The 23046-nt window shown below is 36.7% G+C and overlaps 2 protein-coding genes and 1 non-coding gene across 3 annotated transcripts in view; 1 reads left to right on the top strand and 2 right to left on the bottom strand.

The window, feature by feature from the left end:
* Positions 1-23046, top strand: part of Csnk2a1 (casein kinase 2 alpha 1) — a 54335-nt gene that overhangs the window by 12676 nt on the left and 18613 nt on the right. The window contains 2 exon segments of the mRNA XM_047538852.1: positions 20193-20400; positions 22761-22872. Of these exon segments, the coding sequence (XP_047394808.1) occupies positions 20300-20400; positions 22761-22872 (213 nt within the window). The 5' untranslated portion in view covers positions 20193-20299.
* Positions 8901-8974, bottom strand: Trnav-uac (transfer RNA valine (anticodon UAC)). The gene has a single exon. It is a non-coding gene; the product is annotated as a tRNA-Val (tRNA).
* On the bottom strand, positions 14737-15610 carry LOC124976115 (high mobility group protein B1-like). The gene has a single exon (XM_047538853.1). The coding sequence runs from the start codon at positions 15589-15591 to the stop codon at positions 14977-14979; it is 615 nt and encodes a 204-aa protein (XP_047394809.1). The 5' UTR covers positions 15592-15610; the 3' UTR covers positions 14737-14976.

Raw genomic sequence — 23046 nt, 5'->3', positions numbered from 1 at the left:
TCTCAGCACCACATAAAAATAAATACATAAAATAAAAGGTATTATGTCGATCTACAACTATATATCTGCCTGATTTTTGTCAGTGCAGGAGTGTTACTAGACAGGTAGACCTACCTACCTTCCACCTTTTCTCTTTTGAGAAACTAAAAAATTAACTGAAACTGCTTCTTTTTAAAATACTTACGAAAATTTTTAATATATGGTTCAACTTAACAGCTGATTTATTTGTTAAAAACATTACGAAAAACTTTTACACACATATTCAATAGCAACATTATTCATCATGGCCAAAAAGTGGAAACCATCAGCTGATTAATGGATAATCAAAATGTGATTTATCCATATAGTGGATTCAGCCATAAAAAGGAATGAACCACTGATAAAATGAAAGAGGCCAGACACCTAAATTTGGAGCTTGCTGGTTTAAGGTGGTAAGTCTTTAAAGAGTCCATGACTGAATAGGCATTCACATAGTATCTTTAGCATTGAAAGCTAGCTCACTGTTTGCTGCCCCACTTCTGCCCTGTTCTGTCTTTGGCAAGTCTAATCCAACCCACTCTGTTACATATTGATCACCTGCCTTCTAGGTGACCTATCTCCAGGACAGTAAAGGAATGAGAGAGGGTATTATTTCCTTTGTTCTTCCGTTTTCACACTAATTAAATAGGTTAAATGTCATATCTAGGGACTATTCAAGCTTTTCATTTCTTGTGTCAGTTTTTTCTTCAGTGGCACATTTAGTGTCATAGAATTGTTCATAATACCCTTTCATCCTTTGACTACCTGCAAGACCTATTCTTTTTTTTTTTTTCTCATAAAGAAGCGGGAGATTTTATTCTTATATCAGATAAAGTGGACTTCAGTCCAGAGTTAATCAGAAGGGGCAAAGAAAGGCATTTCATACTGCTTCAGGGAATTACATATCAACGAGTCATAACAATCATAAATATTTATGCTCCAAACAATGGAGGCTCTACAAAGCCTTCTCAGTTTCTAGAATCAAATAGACCACAACTCAGTAATACTGGGTAACTTTAAGACACCTTTTTCACAACTGGAGTGATTCTCCAAAGGAAAACTTAACAAAGAAACTGTAGAACTAAAAAATGCAATAAATAATTTAGACTTAACAGACATATATAGGACATTTCATTCATCAAACACTGAATGTACCTTTTTCACAGCAGCACATGGATCCTTCTCTAAAGTAAACTATATGTTATGCTGCAAAGCAACTCTTAACAAATATGCAAAATTGAGATAAAACTTTTCATTCTATGAGATCCCTAATAGAATGAAATTAGAAATCAAAACTAAAATACAAAGCAGAATCTTCTCTAGCACCTGCAAACTAAACAATACTCTATTGAATGACCGAAGTAGCAGAAGAAATCAAGGATGAAATTTAAAAAACTAACACAGGTAAATGAGAATAGAAATACAACGTATCAAAATCTCTGGGACAATATGAAGGCAGTACTAAGAGGAAAGTCAATTACATTCAGCTCATTCATTTAAAGAATAGAATGTCCCTAATAAGTAACCTAACATTTCATCACAAGGCACCAGAAAAAGAAAGAAGACAGGGAATAATTAAAATCAGAGCTGAAATAAAATTGAAACAAAAAAATACTCAAACTAGCAACACAACAAAAAGTTCTTTCAAAAAGTAAATGAAATTGATATACCTTTAGACAAACTAATCAAGAAAAAGAGAAAATGCAAGTTCCTAAAATTCACAGTGAAAAAGGAAATATCACCATAGACACTACTGAAATACAGATGATATTCAGAAACTATTCTGAAAATTTATTCTCTAATAATATATAAATTGTTGAAGACATCAAAAATTTCTACAGACATATGAACTACCCAAATTCAATCAGAAAGACATAAGAAATTTAAACAAATAAAATTCAAGTAATGAACTTGAAGATGCCATCAAAAGCCTACCGAGAAAGAAAAACCCAGGACCAGATGGATATTTAACTCAGTTCTACCAGACCTTCAAAGAAAACAGCAATACTCCTCAATTTATTCCATGAAGTAAGGAAGGGGGTGATCTTTCCAAAGTAATTGTATGAAGCTAGTATCATCCTTGGTTTTGGCTTCCAAATTCACATTTAGTAAAATCAGTTTTTCCACTAAAGATTGTGACTTCAAAGCAACAGCCAGGTGGAGAGTTGTTTCATTCCTGATGTTGTGAGCATGTGGATTGACACCATGTTCTAATAGGATATTTGCACACGGCTCTTCCATGTACTGTAGTGCCTGGATCCTGTGATGCACTGAGTTTGATCCTCACCAACACATGAAAATAAATAAAAGAAAATAAAGGAATCATGTCCGTCTGCAGCTGAAAGGCCCTTCTCAACCTTGTTAAGGTCATTGGAACAAGGAAGGTCTGAGAAATGGTTCACCCACAAAGAGAAGTCTATAGGGACAGGAACTGAATGTCATTTGGGATCCTGGATGGGGTACTCAGTGCAGTGGTAGGCGGCATTACCGGGGGACAGCAGCCTTACTGGAGGGAGGCTGCTTTTCCTGAGGGTGGCCTTCCCCGAGGGCAGGGCGGCAGTCCAGCAACGTGGTCCAGGCAATATGAGGACCTATTCTTGATAATTGAACTTTTGTGCTGATTTCTTTGTTGTCCTTGATCAGTCACACTAGCAGTTTTTAAAATCAAATTTTATGTCTTTTCAAAGAACTAGTTATCTTTGTTGATCCTCTTTGTTTCTTATTTCTGTAATTTCTACTTTTATTTTTCCTTCCAAATTTCTAATATTTGTTTTTAAATTTGAGCTGTATGTAAGTTCTTAATTTCTAGCATCTTATTTTTTACATGTATTTTTCTTATTTGTTCGTTTGTTTTGAGATGGGTTCTCTCCATGTTGTCTAGGCTGATTTCAAACTCAGTGAGCTCAAGTGATCCTCCTACCTCAGCCTCATGAGACAACAGGCACATACTACTATGCCTGGCCTTACATGTGTCTTTTAGATAGCTTATGATAGAATTTTTTTCTTTTTGAATATTTGTTTTTCAAATTAACATGCAGTAAAATTGACTGCTTGTGTACATTGTTATATGAATTTTAGCACACATAAGTTTAGGTAACTGCTGTCAAAACCAAGACACAGAACAGTCATATTTATCACCTTCTGCATGTTAACCCTGGTAGTCACACCCATTCTCTTACCACTAAACTCTGGTAACCGGTGTTCTGTTATGATTTTAACTTTTTAAGAATGTCATATTAGTGGGATTCTTTGGATCAGCATCTTGCCTTTGAGATTCATCATAGTTAACATTTCTGTCAATGGTTGGTTCCTTTTTGCTATTATTCCATTTCATGGATGGATCATAGTTTAGCCATCCATATCTTGAAGGACATTTTGGTTTTCATTCTTTGGTGATGATGTATAGAGTTGTTATAAACATGTTTATAGGCTTTTGTGAATATAAATTTTTATTTCTCTATGGTAAAATACCTATGAGTGGGATTGCTGGGTCATGTGAAAAGTATGAGTTTAACTTTTCAAGAAACTGCCAAACTTTTCTAGGGTGGTAAACAGGGTTCTTTAGAGACACAGAACCAATAGGAAATGTGTGTGTGTGTGTGTGTGTGTGTGTGTGTGTGTGTGTTTATAAAGGGGGATTTCTCAAGGTGGCTTACGTGATCAGACACTGAATAGTCCCATAATGACTGTCTGCATGTGGAGAGCCGGAGGACCAAGTTTGCTCAGCTCAAGAAACTGGAGTCTCAGAACAAGAAGGACCAAATACAACAGGCCCAGTCTGAGACTGAAGGCCTGAAAACTCCCTGGAGAATAGCTGGTGAATGTTCACATTGGACTAGTACAGAAGCTGCAGTCCACTGTCCATGGGTGTTGGCAGCAGTAGATGGACCTGCTCAAGAAGAATCCAGCTTGCATCTGCTGAGTCTTCCTCTTCTTCCTGCTTTTTGTTCCATCTGACCTCCAGCCTATTGGATAGTGCCATCCAGATTCAGGGTGGCTCTGCCCCCTCAGTTTCCCACATGCCACTATCTTTGGAAACACCATCATAGACACTCCAAAGTCTCTTAACCCTAGGTGTCTCTCAGTTCAATCAAATTGACAAGCCAGATTTAACTATCATAAATGGCTATCCTATTTTGAATTCCTACCAGCAATGTATGAGTTTCAGTTGCTCCAATCTTTTGTAGCACCTGATATTGTCAGTATTTAACTTGTACTGTTGAACTAATTTTAAATTTAAGAATAGTTGCAAAGATAGAATTTTTATATACTCTTTTTCTAGCTTCCCTGATGTTAACATCTTACGTAGTCATGGTACTTTGTTAAAACTAAGAAATAACATCGGTACAATGCTAGTGACTAAACTGAAGAATTTAATTTGGTTTTAACCAGTTATATCATTTTTCTGTTCAAGTGTTCCATTCAGTATACCACATGGCATTTAATTATCATGTCTCTGTAAATGTCATTTCATCATAACCAGTCTGATTTTTATGACTTAAACTTTTGAAGATGACTGGTAAGATTTTGTGAATATCCTTTAATTTAGACTTGCCTTATCAAGTACACTGTGTTTATGAATTTTTGAAAATACACAACAGAAGGGAAATGTCCTTCTCATCACATATCAGGTGTATATGATGTCCATGTGACTTTTTGCTTGCATTATTTCCTTAGTGTCTCCACCATAAAGTTATTTTTTCCTTTTCATACTTATTCATTAGAAGGGTATTCCTGAGTTCAGCCTACCTTTGAATGGGAGGAAAATTAAACTCTACCTTCTCCTGGAGGCATAGCAAATAATTTGTGGGCATATATTAAAGATCATCATAGTAATTAATATCTGTCCTGGGAGAAGCTTTGAGGTTCTGCATATGATCCTGTTTTTCAAGAAAAGCTTTACTCACTAATTTTAGTATCTGTCAGTGGTGCTTGCCTATAGCAATTACTATGAGGATCTAATGAGGATCCCCTATTTATTTATTTCTATATGTGTTGATTGAAATTCTTATGTAAGGAAGGTTTTTAAAAATTTAGTCATTTATATAGTGTGGACACATGGATATTTGTTTTATTGTTTGGGGTTACAACCCAATACTGTCATTTGTTTTGTTCACATTGTTCCCTCTTTGGACATTGGCATGCTTTCAGATTGACTCCCATGTCCTTTGACATCAAGATTTACTAGACAATCCTGTATTTTTCCTGCCTCCATCTTAGAATGAACCATTTCTCCAGAGAGCTCTTTTCCCTTTTATTGGGGAATGATATTTAGAAACCAAACTCAGGGCATAAGGTATTCTCCTTGCTACTCAGTGTCACTACTTTTAGATCCTCTCAGCAGAGAGGTCCAGGAATTTGGATCCAGTAATGTCCACTATGTGATTTACAGTATGAATTTTTACAAAATCACCTTTGCAATACAGTACTATATAGAACAGTTGAATTGCCATGGAGTAATTACTCATTGTTTTCTATCTGTTTTTTTTTTTTTGTTGTTGTTTTTTCCTTGGACTCATCAATAAATGAAAGTATCCAATATGTATTTAGGTTTGCCTTTTTTGTGGGGGGTACTGGGGATTTTAAATATTTTATTTAGAGACAGGGCCTCTCTAAGTTGCTGAGGCTGGCTTTGAACTCATGATCCTCCTGTCTGAGCCTGGCAATCTGCTTGGATTGCAAGCATGCACCACTGCGACTGGCTAGGTCTACTTTTTGACCACACATTTACACTTAACAAAATACACTTAAAATTTATCCACATTGCCTGGTGCAGTGGTGCACCCTGTAATCTCAGTGGCTCAGGAGGCTGAGGCAGGAGGATCCTAAGTTCAAGGCCAGCCCCAACTTAGTGAGGCCCTGAGCAGTTTAACGAGATCCTGTCTCAAAATAAAAAGGGCTGGGAATGTTGCTCAGTGGTTAAGTGCCTCTGGGTTCAATCCCCGAGTACCCCTGTCCCCGCAAAAAAGATTTATCCATGTACCAATTGCTTGCTCCTGAGGAATATTCCATTTTGTGGTGGTATTACCATTTGTTGTCCATTTATCTGTAAGACATATTTGTTGTTCCTATTTTTTGCAATTATGAATAAAGCTGCATATAAATAAAGGTTTTTGTGTGAGCATAGTTTTTCATTTCACTGAATAAATACCTAGGATTGATAATCCTGGTTGTTTGGTAAGCGTATATCTAACTTTTTTTTTTTTTTTTTTTTTTTTTTTAAGAGCTTCATAGTTATACATAATAGTTGGGTTCATTCCTGTATTTAAATTTATGAGAAAACCTTCAAACTGTTTTCCAAAATGGTCCACTGGTAATAAATTAGTTTTTGTTACTCTGCATCTTCACTAGCTTTTGGTATTTTCAGTTTTTTATTTTGTTTTGCTTTAGTTGTTTTAACTGATCTGTAGTATCTCATTTTGTGTGTGCGGGGATGCCAGTACACTGAGTATTGACCAGGGAGTGCTTTACCATTGAGCTATGTTTCCAGCCCATTTTATTTTTTATTTTGAGACAGGGTCTAACTTAATTGTTGAGGCTGATCTTCATCTTGGAATCCTCCTGCCTCTGCCTCCGGGGCACCCTACCGGGCTCATTGTTATTTTATATATATATATATATATATATATATATCTTTTTTTGTGAAGTGTCTTCATATCTTTTGCCTATTTTTTAATTTGGTTATTTGTGTTGTTCTTGTTTGTTTGTTTTTGTATTGGGGATTAAACCTAGAGGTGCTTAACCACTGAGCTACATCCTCAGCCCTTTTGTATATTTTATTTAGTGACAGTTTTGCCAAGTTGCTTAGGGGCTTCGGTCCTTGATAAATTGGTGAAGCTGGCTTTGAACTCATGATCCTCGTGCCTCAGCCTCCTGAACTGCTGGAGTTACAGGCACGCGCCCTCCTGCCTTTCTATGTGGATACACATACTATATCAGATATGATTTGCAAATATTTTCTTCTTGTATCTGGCTTATTTTCTAAGTAGTGTTTTGCATTGAGCAAATGCTGATGAAGTAAAGTTTTATAAAGTTTTCATTTACATCTATAATCCATTATTAATAATTTTTTATATAATGTGAGGTATAGGTTGAAAACAAGATCCATGAATTCCATGATTTTGTGCATTGATCTCTAGGTGTTTCAAAACTATATGTAGAAAAGATAATCCTTTCTTCATTTAACCACCTTTGTACCTCTGTCAAAAGTCAGCAGACTCTATTTGTGTGGATATGTTTCTATATTTTTCATTCTGTTTCATTGATCTGTTGTATCCTTTTGCCAGTTGCACATTGTACTGATAACTGTAAATTTGTAGTAAGTCTTAAAATAAAAGTGTAATTCTTGTAGCCTTATTATCCTTTTTCAAAGTTGATTTGATAAGTCTCGTTCGTTTGTTATCTGTCTTTTATTCTTTTTGGAGATGTGATCTCATTGTGTTGCCCAGGACTACCTTTGAACTCTGGGCTCAGGTGATTTCTTCCATCTCATCCTCCCAAGTAACTAGGATTTTGGCATGTGCCCCCATCCCTGGCTGGATTTTTAAATCTTATCTGATAAATTTTGTCTTTTACCTGGATGATTTTATTTCATTTGTACTTCATCAGTCATAATTCAGTTTAAACCCCCTGTCCCCCAGATACTTGTGTTCTGGATGGTTGTTGGTTTGTTTGGGGGTTTTTGTTTTGTAACACGGATCAAACTCAGAGGTACTTAACTACTGAGCCACATCCCCAGCCCTTTTTTTTTTTTTGAGGCTGGCTTTGAATTTAGGATCCTTTTGTCCTAGCCTCCTGAGCCTTTGGGGTTATAGGCATCCACTACTGCACCCAGCTGTTCTGGGATTTTTTTGGAAAAAAAAATCTTGCCTTTTTTTAATATATTTTTTTCTTTCTAGTTTGGAAATACGTGCTAATTGTGTTCTATTATTTGTTATCATTATAGATGTTATAACTTTGTAGCCATAGCTTATCAGCACGTAATATTACTTGATAACTTTACCCTCTTTTATTTTTATTTACTTAATTTTATTTTTGGTACTGGGAATTGAATGCAGGGGTGCTTAACCACTGAGCCACATCCCCACCCCTTTTTATATTTTATTTAGAGACAGGGTCTCACTGAATTGCTTTAGCACCTCGATTTTTGAATTCCTCCTCCTGTGTCCGCCTCCTGAGCTGTTGGGATTTCAGGTGTGTACCATGCCTGGCCCCAAATCTGCTTTTTAAGTTCTACAAATATTGTTATTCTTTTATATAGTCAGTGTTGCTTTTGTTTTCCATGAACCTTTCACTTTTTTGCTCTTTGTTTTCTCTTTCAACTCAAATCTTCCAAATGGGATTCTTTATATGTATTTCTTGAAGGTAAAATGTTATTTTTATAGTAGTAGAATTTTAATTTGGATTTTTTTTTTTCCTACAGCATACTGCGAATGTTTAGCTACCTTGGTTTCATTGTTGATTTTGGAATATAAACTGTTCTCATGTTATTCAGATGAAATTTTCCCCGCTTGTTTTCAGATTTCTCTTTTGTCTTTGGTTTTTCTGCTATTTTACTATTGTATATTTCATTGTGAATTTCTTTTTTGTTGATCTTGTTTGTAAACTGTTTCAGGAATTTGATCGTTATTGGGGAAATTCTCAACTGTCTTCAAATACTGCCTTTGCCCCTTTTTTTTCCTCTTATACCTACTGAAAGTGTATAAAACCCTTTCATCAAATTATTTCTCACTTTTGTATAGTTCTGACTTTTGCTAATTTATGTCTAAAAATTATATTTTTCTTTCTTTTTTTAGAATCTACTATGTTCATTTTTGAAGTATCTTATTCTCCATAGATTCTGAACCTTATCTATTATTTCTTTTTTCTTTTTCTTTTTTTTTTTGCGGCGCTGGGGATCGAACCCAGGGCCTTGTGCTTGTAAGGCAAGCACTCTACCGACTGAGCTATCTCCCCAGCCCCCTTACCTATTATTTCTGTGTCATTAGTGTAGTTGGTTTCAGACTTTGAATCTGATAAGGTCATACATATCTGGGTGGTTCCTGTTGTCTCTTTTGCCAGTTCTTTTGAGATATTCAATTCCTAGTTATCTTTGATAATGGATTGGACATTGTATTTGAAATTGAAAATGTTTGTAGGACTTATTGGAGGTGCAACAGTAAGGCACTTTTTTTTCAACAGAGACCTTGTTTATCAGATATCCAGAGACCATTTTACAAGCTTAAGATACTCCCTCAGGGCTGGGGATATAGCTCAGTTGGTAGAGTGCCTGCCCCGCAAGCACAAGGCCCTGGGTTCAATCCCCAGCACTGCAGGAAAAAAAAAAAAAAAAAAGATACTCCCTCAATAGGACTTTAATTCCTCTGTGGATCTCCCCTGAGCACTCTCACCCTAAGGGTGTAGCTAACTCTCCGAAGTCCCAAGTGCTTATGGAAAAGGTCTTCTATTAGATTTCTCACACTGAAGACCCTGGACTGTGGCTTGCATCATAATCAACAAAGGTCCTTTGGACCTCCTTGCTTAGCTTCTCTAGGTTCTCATTTTCTTTTCACTTTGGGCTATAATTGCTTTTCTGTCTTATTTAAGAATGAAAGAGTGTGCACACTTGAGCATGTTGTTTAATCCATTCTCTTCAGTTGTTCTCAGTGGATCGATGGATTCGAATAACCTAGTTCACCATTAATGAGAATAAGAAAATTGCCTGCAAAAAAATCTTGGTTTCATACTTTGGAAATCAAGAAACTCTAACCACATTTTTAGGAATCATCTCTACACTTGTGAGCTAGTTGCCTTTCTAGGCATTTTGTTTTGTGACCTTTGCAGTAAAACTGATTTGTGTGGAGAATGGAAAAAGAGAATTGCAGTGGTTGTAAATTAATGATTTTGTTTGTTTTAAGCACAAATGGTCTTTGTTGAGTGTAGTAGACTAATAGCCTCCAGATCACATAAAAAGTTTTACTGTTCTGACAAGCTTCTTATAGGGGATAACAAAATATGCTCGCCTTTGGTCATTTTAGGAGACAAAACTGTAGCTCTTTAAAATTCTTAATTTGCTTAAAAGTTTGTTTTTTACAATTTCTAGTGTTTTTCATCTGGACGATTCCTATGCATTCTTTGAAACTTACGCTTAGATATCATTTTTCCCCAATAACTTTTCTTCAAAACTCTGTAGGTACTTTGTAAGTATTTGTTGAGTAAATGTTAAGTTGGTGGGTTATTAAAATACCCATCATTGTCTGTAAAGCACCAAGAGTTAATTCTTTCAGGCACTAATTACTTTAAAGTATAATGACCAGTTTTCTTTGTCAAAGGACTGAGATACTTTCTATTTATTCTCCAGGGTCTAGTTAGGCACTCATTTCCTGGTACATAGTAAATGTTCAATAAATGCTTACTAAATGAACATTCTGCTGTTAATTTGAAAGGAAAAGAGAATTGGAAATTAAAGGCAACCTGTGAACATGAACAAGTAATTCAATATTAGCTACTTATGCTTTTGAATATTCAATTAGCCTTCTAATCACTGCCACTTTCATAAAGGAGAAAAGGCAAGTTTGTTCCACAGATCTTGTTCACCTTTTACCAGTTCATGATATCTGCTTGCTAAGAGCAGTTCTCTCTCTATAGCAGGGCTTAGAAGGTGTTTTCCTCATTGGGCTGCTTTTTGCACATTCCTCATTCTTTACTATAGAAATCTTTATTCTGTCTGGGTGATTATGAGATCTTGTTCATTCACTGTGGTTAATTTAAGGATAGGAGGGGATGTTTGGTTTTGCTTTTGATGTAGACTAATAAACACAAGGGTTTGAAAGAATTAATGAAGGTGGGGCATGTCTGTAATCCCAGCTAATTCAGGAGGCTGAAGCAGGACAGCAAGTTTGAGTCCAGCTGGGCAACTTTGCAAGACCCTATCTCAAAAGGAAGAAGGCTGGGGATGTAGGTCAGTGATAGAGTTCCCCTGGGGTCAGTTCTCAGTCCTCTGAAATACAAGGAAATTCTTTAATAAAAATAAAGTAACAAGAAATGGCCAGCCACATGCCTGCAATCCAGCAATTTGGAAGGTTGAAGGAGGAAGATCACAAGTTCAAAACCAGCCTCAGCAACTTAGCACACCCCTGTCTCAAAATAAAAAGGACTGGGGAATGGTTCAGTAGTAAAGCGCCCCTGGGTTCAATCTCTAGTACTAGTACTCCCCTCCCCCACCGCCAAAAAAAAAAAAAGCATCAAAACTAATTGGACTTGTGTGATAGTTGTCTGGTACTGGACAATTAATAAGTCTCTATAGTTTTCTTATTAGTTGCCAGGTTGGGGTAAACAGGAGCCACATAGGCTGGTTAAAGACAAGACGAGTTTTATATTGAAATTGGTTCCGTATACAGCTTATGTCAGTAAATTTAGGATTTGGCAATGCATAATTTAGCTTTGTAGTTAAATGAAGTTTTGGTTTACTTATATTTTATTAAATAGTTTATGCAGATCTATGTCATTGACTTTGGTGTGGTGTGACTTTAGTAAGAAAAAATTTGTTGACAAAATACTGTACTTTGAACAAATAAGCCTTAGCCATGTCTTCAAAGTCATCCTGAATGCTTTGAGTTATATGCTGGTCTGAAATTGTCAGCTACTAGAATTATAGTTCCTTTTATGCAATAGGAGGGACTAAAGGTAATTTAAAATGAAGATATTAAGAAAGACAATACTTTTTCTGTAATTCAGATTTTTAAGGTATATTTGTATTATGAACAAGGGGTTGGAGAATTAACCTTTGTTATACAGTACTGTATTACTTTTTCCTGACTCCCAAATAAGCTGGTGTCAGAGTTGCTAAAATAAAGTTTCTTCAGTAGTTTCTTAATTTGAATTAATTGTAGTCCTGATATTTAATTGAAGAAGTTTTAGTATAGGGAGAAAGGAAGCAGAGGATCAGTTAACTCAAGAACTTATGGCTCAGTTTTTTCCAATTTTCCTGGTTTTGCACCAGATGACCTGAAGTGTTTAGGGACACCTTTTACTTTGATTGATGGCCCCTTCATTTTCATTTCGTTTAAAAAATATAAGACCAGGCTGGGGATATGGCTCAGTAGTAGTGAACTTACTAGCATGCAGAAGGCCCTGGGTTCCATCCCTGGTACCACTTAAAAAAAGAGAGAGAGAGAGAGAGAGATATTGGTCTTAACAGCCCAGGTGTGTTGGTCCAGTCCTGTAATCCCAGTTACTTGGGGGCTAAGTTAGGAGGAACATAATAAAAAATGCTAAACTGTGGGCTAGGTGGTATAAATTTTAAAGGTGATATTGGTCCATGGAGTCTTTGATTTTAGAGAGTTAAAGTCCATAAAGGAAATTAAGATTTGAAGACTTATGTGTGTATGTGGTAGAAAGCAGCAAGTTCTACAGGAATGAACAGGCTTGATTCTTGGAGGCTATCTAACTTGGCTTGAATATCAGCTCCATCTGTACTGGGTGTTCTTGGTCAAACTGCTGAATTTACTTGGGCTGTTTTCTTATTTGTACATTAGGAAAGTAATGCTGACCTCATAGAACCATTGAGAGGATTAGGTATTTAAAGCTGAGAAGCTCATTTAGCTGCAGACATCTACTGTCTAACTGCTTGTTCAGAATATCCTTTTGAATATCGCAAAGCCATTTTTACATTAAGGCCAAAACTTGTCTTATAAGTTATTTTCCAGAATTTTTTCTGTCTCTGTGAATGTCACCAATAATCTGTTAAGCCAGAAATCTGAGTCGCTTCCACCTTTTTTGTGGGGTGGGTACCTGGATTGAACTCAGGGGCACTGAACCACTGAGCCACACCCCAGCCCTATTTTGTAATTTATTTAGAGGCAGGGTCTCACTGAGTTGCTTAGTGCCTCCCTTTTGCTGAGGCTGGCTTTCAACTCGCAGTCCTCCTGCCTCAGCCTCCTCAGCCCCTGGGATTACAGGTGTGCACGACCACACTCGGCCACTTTACACCTTTTAGCCCCATTTTCTAATCTACACAGAGCTATTTTGTTTACACCATAAATTTTATTTTACAGATTAATCCACCTGTCTCCTTTGCTGCCATTCTAGGTCAAGCTGTCATCATTTCTCTCACATAGGCTACTGTTATAGCCTTCTGTCTTCTTAAGTCCTGCACCATACCCAGCCTGAGGAAAGTTTTTTTTTTTTTTTTTCATTGTACCTATAGGTCACTCTTCTACTTAAATTTTTTCAGTGACTTTCCAATTTTCTGAGTCCACAGATAAATAAGTCTAAATTTTCTCACTCCTGTTTTGCCTTGCTCGCTCACTGTTGCAGTCAGCCCTCTGTATCTATGGATTTTACATCTGTAGATTCAACCAATTAAGGACTAAAAATATTCAGAAAAATAAGTTGCATCTCTACTGAACATGTTAACAACTGTTTACTTAGCATTTACATTGTATTAGGTATCATACATATTATACATTTCCATAAATAAGTAAATAAGGTAGAGCTGATTTAAAGCATTCCGGAGGTTTTGCATAGGTTATATGCAAATGAGATGTCAGGTTTGGTAAGGAATTTGAGCATTTATAGATTTTCGTGTCTGCAAGGGGTTCTGGAGCCAATCCCTTGAAGAAACTGAAGGACAGCTGTATTATTAAACCCTAACGTAGTGCTTTTCATGGTAGATGTTTATGTATTTATGGAATGGATAAAGGTTCTTTCAAATATTTAAAAGAACGAAACTAGTAATTGAGAAATTTAGGCCGTTCTCTTGTTTTCCTTTCTGTTAGGCTGCATATGAAATATACAAACACATAGTTAATGAAGGCCAACCATTTGAAATTCATGTGAGTATCTTTTACTACAAGCAGATTATTTGGTATGCATGAAAGTAAAGAGAAGCACCTCTTTGGGTTGCTGCAAAACAGTAACTAGTCAGCTTCCCAATGGAGAATCAAATCTACCAGTTCATAAATTAGGCCCTAGTTAATGAAACCCAGAGCTGCACAGGTCATTCAGAATAGTACTTGAGAATCTCAAGAGGTTCATTAGTAATTAGTCTTACTCTGCTCTTCACAGAGAATGTCAAGGCTTAAAGAGAGCTGAGTGGTAAGATTGCAGTAAAAACATGGACTGGTGAATAGATTTGAGGAATAATTCCTCTTATTTTGTAATGTCATGTCTGGTCTGATTACCCTTCACAAGCAACATTTCCTGTACTTTTTGTATTTTAAAGAAAACTAAAAATGAAGACTGCAGCCTTTTAATAAGATAAGTTCCTGCTTACTAGTTTTCACTAAAGAACTATGTCATGGTAATCATTTAATATTAATTTACATGTATTCAGTATTTCTACGCCCTTTCTGGAAGATTATCTCACTTGATCTTCCCTTTAGTCTACAAGTGCAGTTAGGTGAAAACTAGAAGCCCAGTAGAGGTCCTGTTGCCAGTTAGGGAACACTACTTGTTTCATCATCCTATTGCATGTAGTCTCAGTTACTAAATTGGTGGTTTTTTTGTTTTGTTTTGTTTTTTTTAATAAAAAATATTGTATTTACTTAGAAGCATTCAGAATGTCAACAAAACAGCTGCAACTTTTTTTTTTTTTTTTTTTTTTTGCAATTACAGAGTGGTATTCAGTTAACAGAACAACAATTATTTCGTATAAGCTGCATCAGAGACAACTGAAGATGAAAAACTACCGTCCCCATATATAACTAATTTGTGCTGTGCACCAACAAGAATTTCCATGACAATTTACAACCCCTATACTGTACCAGGCAAGGTTAGTGGCTATTGAAAATACCACCAGGACAGGGCTATCTAAAGACACGTTCGGTAGTGTGTTAACTATACAAAAAAGACACTGTACAGTTTAAAAACAAATCTTACACAGCTTTACATTTCAATTTTTTTCTTTAAAAGGAGTGAGTTGTGTACAGGGGGGTTAAATGCTTTATAGACAAGAAAAAAAACTGTGCTAGAACCAACTTATTCATCATCATCATCTTCTTCATCTTCATCTTCATCTTCCTCCTCTTCCTCCTCTTCCTTCTTTTTCTTGCTTTTTTCAGCCTTGACAACTCCCTTTTTTGCTGCATCAGGTTTTCCTTTAGCTCGGTAGGCAGCAATATCCTTTTCGTATTTTTCCTTCAGCTTAGCAGCTTGCTTTTCATAAGGCTGCTTATCATCTGCAGCAGTGTTATTCCACATCTCTTCCAGTTTCTTTGCAACATCACCAATGGATAGACCAGGATGTTCTCCTTTGATTTTTGGGTGATATTCAGAACAGAAAAAGAAGAAGGCCAACGGAGGCCTCTTGGGTGCCTTGGGATCCTTGAACTTCTTTTTTGTTTCCCCTTTAGGAGGGATATAGGTTTTCATTTCTCTCTCATAATGGAACTTGTCCGCTTTTGCCATGTCTTCAGATTTTCCTTTCTTTTTAGCAGACATGGTCTTCCACCTCTCTGAGCACTTCTTAGAAAACTCTGAAAAGTTGACTGAAGCATCTGGGTGCTTCTTCTTGTGCTCCTCTCGGCAAGTTTGCACAAAGAATGCATATGATGACATTTTGCATCTCGACTTCTTAGGATCTCCTTTGCCCATGTTTAGTTGTTTTTCCTCAGCGAGGCACAGTCGCCCAGTGCCCGTCCAGTTCTCACTTGCCCCGGCGCTGTCTCTATGGAGCTCAATGTAATGCAGTGGCTCACTAAATTGGTGTTTTTACAACTTCTTTTTGTTTCGGTACCCGGAACCGAGCCATATCCCTAATCCGATTTTTATTTTGAGACAGGGTCTCCCTAAATTGCTGAGGCTGGTTTTGAACTCGTGATCCTCCTGCCTCAGCCTCCAGAGGCACTGGAATTACAGGTGTGTGCCACTGTGCCCAGTGGCTTTACAACTTCTTTAGCTCTTAGAAAAGGAGCTTTGAGATCCACAAATGAAGGGTGTCTTATTGGTTTAAAAAATGACAAGCAGCTAGAGTGTAGACCTGTAACTCAGCTACTTCAGAGGCTGAGGCAGGAGGATCTCAAGGTCAAGGCCCATCTGGGCAACTTAGTGAGTCTCTGTCTCAAAATGAAAAAAGGTCGGGGGTATAACTTGGTGGTTGAGCACTTAGCCTTGCATATATGAAACCCAGGATTCAATCACCAGGACCATAAAACAAAAACAAATGCAGAAGACTAGAGTGTCTATTATGATATTTTTAATATGTTGGTTTAATGATGTTTTATTATTTTGGCTGTTTTAATAAACACACACCTTTATTTACTCGTTTTCCTGGTGTCTTCTGCCTGCTGTCAATGCAGGCATAGTAGTTGTAGAAAAAGTCAGCTGTCACATAGCTCAGATGATAAGTCTTTGGGAAGAAAGAAAATTATAAGGAAAGTGTCTGCTTTGGTTTTTTGTTTATCTGGTGTGTGTTTCTGTTTACACTTTCAGCCAGTGTTAGATGAAGATAAATTAATGTTAACCACATTGGTAAATATTTTTTTATGTGTGGACTCAGAAAAATGGAAATTCACTGAAAAGTTTTAAGCAGCAACTTGGGCTTAGGCAAAAGGATAGCAAGTTCAAGACTAACTTCAGCAACTTAGTGAGATCCTGTTTAAAAATTTTTTAAATACAAAGGGCTGGAGATGTAGTCAGTGGTAGAGTGCTCACCTAGCATGTTCAAGGCCCTGAGTCCAGTCCCTGGCACTGCCCGAATGAATGAATGGGTGAGTGGATGAGAAGGGGTGTAGCACAGTGGTAGAGTGCCTGTGTTCAATCCCCAGTACTGAGGCGGGGGTAGTTTTGGTACTTTGAATGACTTTGTTGTTTTCTGGCCATTGAGAACATACATTTATGTAACACCAGAAGGTTTTTGGTGGCATATACATACCAGCTAAGCATTGTTCAATCTTAAAAAGGAAAACAAATACAGAATTTTCATGGATAGGAGAATTCATAAGTAAATACATGATTTTAATTTCATTTCTTTATGGTGGGAGCACTGGTATCATTGATCATGTTTGTCACACTTACACAGCATAGCATTGCCCGCCTCCAGTCTCATGCTTTTCCTCTGAAAGCTTTAAGCCTCTGAAACCATTGGCATTCAAGAGGCATCTTTTCTGGCTTATCTTTCTTTGGTATTGTAGCTAATCTCTAGCTTAAAACCTTGGAAAGACATAGATCTCACAACTTTCAAATAGGCACAATCTAAACATTTTTACATTTAATTCCATCCTTCACTACAAACCTATAAGGTAGAAACAATGAACTCTATTTGAAAGTCTGAAGCCAGGCCAATTAGGTGGGTATGAAACGCAACTCCTTGTACTGTATATCCTTTGTCAAGTTACCTAACCTTTCTTTATCTCAGTTTTGTCTATAAAATGGGGATAATGGCAACTTCCTTATGGTAAAGATTAAATGGAATAAATCCTTATAAGGCAATATATGGCACATAGTACATGCTTTTAGTTATATTGTCTAACTACTTTATGATTTCATGGCAAGAAAGATCACTGTCACAAGGTAGAGACAGAAATTTGGTTTCTGGTCCTTGTTTCTATTAAATGGCTATGTGTTTATGGATAAATTTCCCCTTCTTGGACATGAGTTTTCTTATACTGTTTCAAACTTTCACTGGAAATAACTTCAAATTTACCTAAGAGGCCAATAAGAAATAGAAAACCTGTGGCACCAAAAATAGACAACAAATACTTTGAGTAGACATTTCTTCAGAGAAGATATACATATGACCAATAAACACATGAAAAGATGTTCAACATCCCTAATCATTGGGGGAAAATAAATCACAGTCAGTGAGATGCCACTTCATGCCCATTAGGAGAAATTGGAACCCTTGTGTACTGTGGTAGGAGTACAAAATGATATAACTGCTGTGGAAAACAAAACGGTAATTCCTCAAAAACTTAACCATTAAACTGCCATTTGAGTCAGCATTCCTACTCATGGGTACGTACCCAAAGAATTGAAAGCTGAGTCTCAAACAGATATTTGTACATCCATGTTCATAGCAACATTATTTACACTAGTAGAATGTGAAGTCAACCCAAATGTCTGTCAGCAAATGAATGGATAAGCAAAGTGCAGTCTATATAGCTGGATGCAGTGGCACACACTATAATCCCAGCTACTCAGGGACTGAAGCAGGTAAAGTTAAAGCACCTCTGAGCTCAATCCCTAGTGCTGTGCCCATTGTCGCCACAAATGGTGGCATATACATACCAGCTGAGTATCGTTCAGTCTTAAAAAGGAATGAAATTCTTAAACATGCTACAGTGTGGATGAACCTTCAAGGCATTGTGCTAAATTAAATGAGCCAGGTGTAACAGGACAAATGTCTTGTTCTGCATGTACAAGATACCTTGAAGTAGTCAACTTACAGAGAGAGTAGATAGAATTGTAGATGCAAGGAGCCAGAGGTGAGGTACAAGTGTTTAATGGATGCAGTTTCAGTTCAGAATGAGGAAAATTTCTAGAAACCGATAGTGTAGTGATAGTTGCACAAGGATGTGAATGTATTCAATGCCACTAAACTGTACGCTTTAGCATGGTTTAAATGGTAATTTTGTATTGCACATATTTTAACACAATTTTTAAAAATATTTGTACAAAAATCTGTAATCTTATAAAGGATATCTGTATCCCCTTAAGCCAGATTTACCTGTTTTAATATTTTACATTTTAACATTTGTGATTGTGCTTTCATGTGTACTCTGTACACATGTACATACATGTTGGCATTTTTATTTCTGAACCATTTAAGGGTATATAATACACACACACACACACACACACACACACACACACACACACATCATGAGCCTTTACCTGTAAGTACTTCAGGAAAATTCTTTAAGAATAGATAATATTCTCTTAACTACCATAGGTCTATGCTAGCTTTATAATTTTATATTATATTGAATGGGGCTCTTATCCAAGCTCCAGTTTATTCAGTATTTTCATATCACCCTGCAGTACAGTGTACAGTCTGGAATAAGATATTACATTTACTCATGTGCCATTAGCCTCCTTTTGTCTTTTTTTTTTTTTTTTTTTTTTTTTTTTTTTGGGGTACTGGGGATTGAACCCCGGGGGTGCTTAACACTGAGCCACATCCCCAGCCCTTTTTGTATTTTGTTTAGAGACAGGGTCTCCCTGAGTTGCTTAGAACCTCAGTCTAATGAGTTGCTGGGATTACAACTGAGTTGCCTGGCCCTTTGTCTTTTATGGTACTGATATTTTTTAGGATATAGACTGTCATTTTCTGTTTGTGTGGTGTTTCTTTATAATTAGATTGGGGTTATTTGGTCTCAACCAGAAAACTACATAGATGATGCATTAGTTTATCATACATAAAGACTCAGTGCATTTTTAATTAAATGCACAGTAAAGGGAAATCAACAGATGCTATAGGGTTTTCAGAGAATTAAGACAATCAGGGAAAGCATTTGATTTGGTTAGATAGAGTGATTTGTTAGAATTATTTTGCAGTAGCTTAGCTAATATATATTCCTAATACCAGTATTTATTAAACTTGTTTCTATATTAAATAAAGCAAGCGGAAATTACTAATTTCTATTTTTAAATTTAATGAAATCAAACATGTCTTTCAAATGTTCAAGTGTCTACTAATTATTACATAAGGTCCTTTGAATGATTTGGATCAGCATATGATAACATTGAAGATGTATGACATTATTTTCTTTGTTTTTCATCAGATATTAGAGTCAGACTGACAATTGGTATTCTCAGCTTTGCCACCATTCTAGAACCTTTTAGCATTCCTTCTTAAGTTGTAGAAAGCTGCTGAAAGGAAAGTATTGCTCTTGCCAGTACCTTTTGTGTAATGTGTAAACAGTGGAAATGCTGATGCATCTATTCTCAATGCCATTTTTACTTTCTCTAGGCTATTTTACAAAGAACATTCATACATTTCATACAGAAGTTATAGACTGCTTTGCAAAATATGATTAGGCCCAACATCAGTTTTAGTATATATCTTAGGTGTCGTCCCCGCCTCACCTCCCGTGTTAATAAGAACACTATGGTTGACATAGTTGTGATATATTCATGGATTGACAGGTAGGATAGCCAGAGGTATAATTAAGGCCATTATTATTTGTAAACCTTTTTTTCTTCCCATGTCTTAAAAATAAATTATTGGCCTTTTTTGCATTTTGTTTCTGCAGTTTGAAGAAATAGATCTGAAATAAGGTCTTACCCCAGCTATCTCTGCACACAGTGACTGCCAGATCTTCAAGCCTCAAGTTCAGCTTTGTCCGCCAACCTGTCTGACATGTCGGGACCCGTGCCAAGCAGGGCCAGAGTTTACACAGATGTCAATACACACAGACCCCGAGAATACTGGGATTATGAGTCACATGTGGTGGAATGGGGGTAATTATTCCTATTTTCTCACTCAGAGGGTTGAATCTTACAGATTCGTTGAGTCAGTAAACTTTCCCAACTTTGCTTCTCCAAACCGCAAGGTTGAAGTTCAGCTTGTTTTCTTTTTTTAAGCTGCAAATTTGGTTTTGTAATGGAGAGGCAGAGTATTGCTTTGGCAAGGTAATGATTTTGAAGAGCTTACCATTTAAAAATCATTTCTATGTTTTCCTTTTCTCTGATTTATATATTTTGTACCTGAAGGTGATAGCTATCAGCTTGTGACTCAAACTAAGGTCATTGCAAACAGGTGAGAATTGATGCCTAAGAGAATTTGAAAACACAAAACTCTTACATAAAGTATTTTTGAGGTCAGAGAATGTTGTCCCATGATGATACTAACGGATGGAAGAGTTCTCCAGAAAGGTGTCCTCTTTTTGATGAGAAGCAAAATTAAATCTTTAAACATTTGCCCTTATCATGAGACTAGACATTTTTAACATGGAATTCAGCCCAGATTCCCTTTTGAACAGTTGTAGTCTGTCTGAACAGCTGTGTTTGCCCTTCTAATTCTCTGTGCAGACTCATTTGAATGTTTGCATTTCCTGTCTCAGCATGGCATTACATTTAATTGATCTGATCATAGTTTTGTGATAAAACTATTTTGACATTCAAGTGCAAAAGAAAGCACAAAAGCTTATAAAGATAAATCTCTGATTACATAGCCAGTATAAGTGTTTCAAGACTCTCTCCTGAATTTTCTGAGGTTGTATTCTTTGTTGTGATTATGCCATGATTCTTAACAGTAAATACTTTTTCTCTGCATAAAGAGGCACATTGTGTGCTTTAAAGATACCATCAAGAACCAGAATATAATACCAATAAATGTTATCACTGTTGATAATCTCAACAATTCCCCTGTGTGCCAGGCTTTGGACTCTAGGTAATATCTGTATTTTACTGTGGAAATCTGAACCACTATTTGCAGATTGAATACTTTATATTTAGTTGTGCTTTAAGAGCCACTAAACACTCCTTCGGAGTTTTTGGCATGGTACCCCTGCTTGCTTAGATTATCTTTGTATGCCCTCCCACAGGAGGAGAATTTAAGGAGAACCAAGAAAGGTTCCTTACCTAGACCTCCCAAGATTGTTACATTGTCCATTGCTCTTAGTACCTTTTGCTTTCTCTTTTCATTCACTTTTTTTAAGCTCTCTAAGGGGAACAAATGACTGACATGTTACATAGTACATTCTAAGAGTAAATGGAATTTTGACCTTGTTAGCGAAGCCATGTTTGTTATTCTTTATAGCATAGTTGGAAGCAAGATCAAGATAAGCGGTGACATTTCCCTTTTCTTCTTTACCTCTGTTTGTGACCTCTGATGTTGCTTCTTACTGATGGAATATGGAATACAGATCAAAGTAGAGAGTGAGACCCCTAATTGGTTTATGGACTGCAGTGTAGTTTGCGAACTTTATAATATGAATTATTCTCAGTACTTGCCATGGAGGGAAAGTGGGAAATCAAGCTTATGTATTTGAAAGCCACTTAACCTACAGAGAGGCCCATCTCTAAGAGAAAGACTTGTTGGAAACAACATGCATGACAAATTCTAATACAAACTAAACACTTGTGGTGTGTCAGTAGGGTCATAAACAGTTTGGAATTTGGTGCCCCGACCCCCAGTACTGGGCTCTCTACCACTGAGCTATATTCCCAACCTTTTTTGAGACAGGGGTTCTCACTAAATTGCCAAGGCTTACTTTGACTTTGTGATCATCCTTCCTCAGCCTCTTGAGGCACTGGAATTACAAGCATGTGCTCTGGCACCTGCCTGTTAAACTGTTGAAAAATTGGGCCAATTAAAAATATGTGGAGCTTTTTATGGTGGTGCATGCCACTGTGATCACAGCAATCTGGGAGCCTAAGGCCAGAAGTTTGAGACCAGCTTAGGCAATTTAACAAGACTCTATCTCAAAATAAAAAATAAAAAGCAACCAAGTGCACTAGTACACGCCTGCATTCATAGTGGCTTGGGAGGTTGAGGCAGGAGGATCACAAGTTCAAAGCCAGACTCATCAACTTAGTGAGATCTTGTCTCTAATTAAAATATTTTAAAAGGGCTGGGGTTGTGGCTCAGTGGTTAAGTGCCCCTGGGTTCAATCCCCCAGAGCCTAAATAAATAAATAGCACTGAGGATGGAGCTCAGTGGTAGACTGCCCATGAGTTCAGTCATCAATACCAAAAACAAAATGCATGCAACATTTGAAAAAGCTTTTATGACTCCTACTATAATAGAATTTTATAAGTTGACTGCTTGATAATTTGAACTTTCTAAGCCATTGTGACTTTGACTGTTTTGTCCTCAGAAATCAAGATGACTACCAGCTGGTTCGAAAGTTAGGCCGGGGTAAATACAGTGAAGTATTCGAAGCCATCAATATCACAAATAATGAAAAAGTTGTTGTTAAAATTCTCAAGGTGAGTACAAGAAGAGAGAGAATTTTAGAGGTATTTGGAATGTAGGTTTTAAAAAATAATTTGAAAAATTTTTGGTGTGATTTTGCCCCTTTATTTTATTATATCCTCTGAAGTTGATAGAACGGGTAATATTTGTTTGACAGATCAGGACCTGAAACAAAGAAGTGATTTGAT

The sequence above is a fragment of the Sciurus carolinensis genome, chromosome 2 (genome assembly GCF_902686445.1).
Source record: "Sciurus carolinensis chromosome 2, mSciCar1.2, whole genome shotgun sequence".
Classification (NCBI taxonomy): domain Eukaryota; kingdom Metazoa; phylum Chordata; class Mammalia; order Rodentia; family Sciuridae; genus Sciurus; species Sciurus carolinensis.
The sequence above is the reverse complement of the archived record's forward strand: the minus strand, read 5'-3'. Positions and strand labels throughout refer to the sequence as shown.

What these genes read in the sequence shown, in the direction of transcription:
- LOC124976115 (XM_047538853.1), bottom strand. Translation starts at nt 15,591, where the DNA reads ATGGGCAAAGGAGATCCTAAGAAGTCGAGATGCAAAATGTCATCATAT.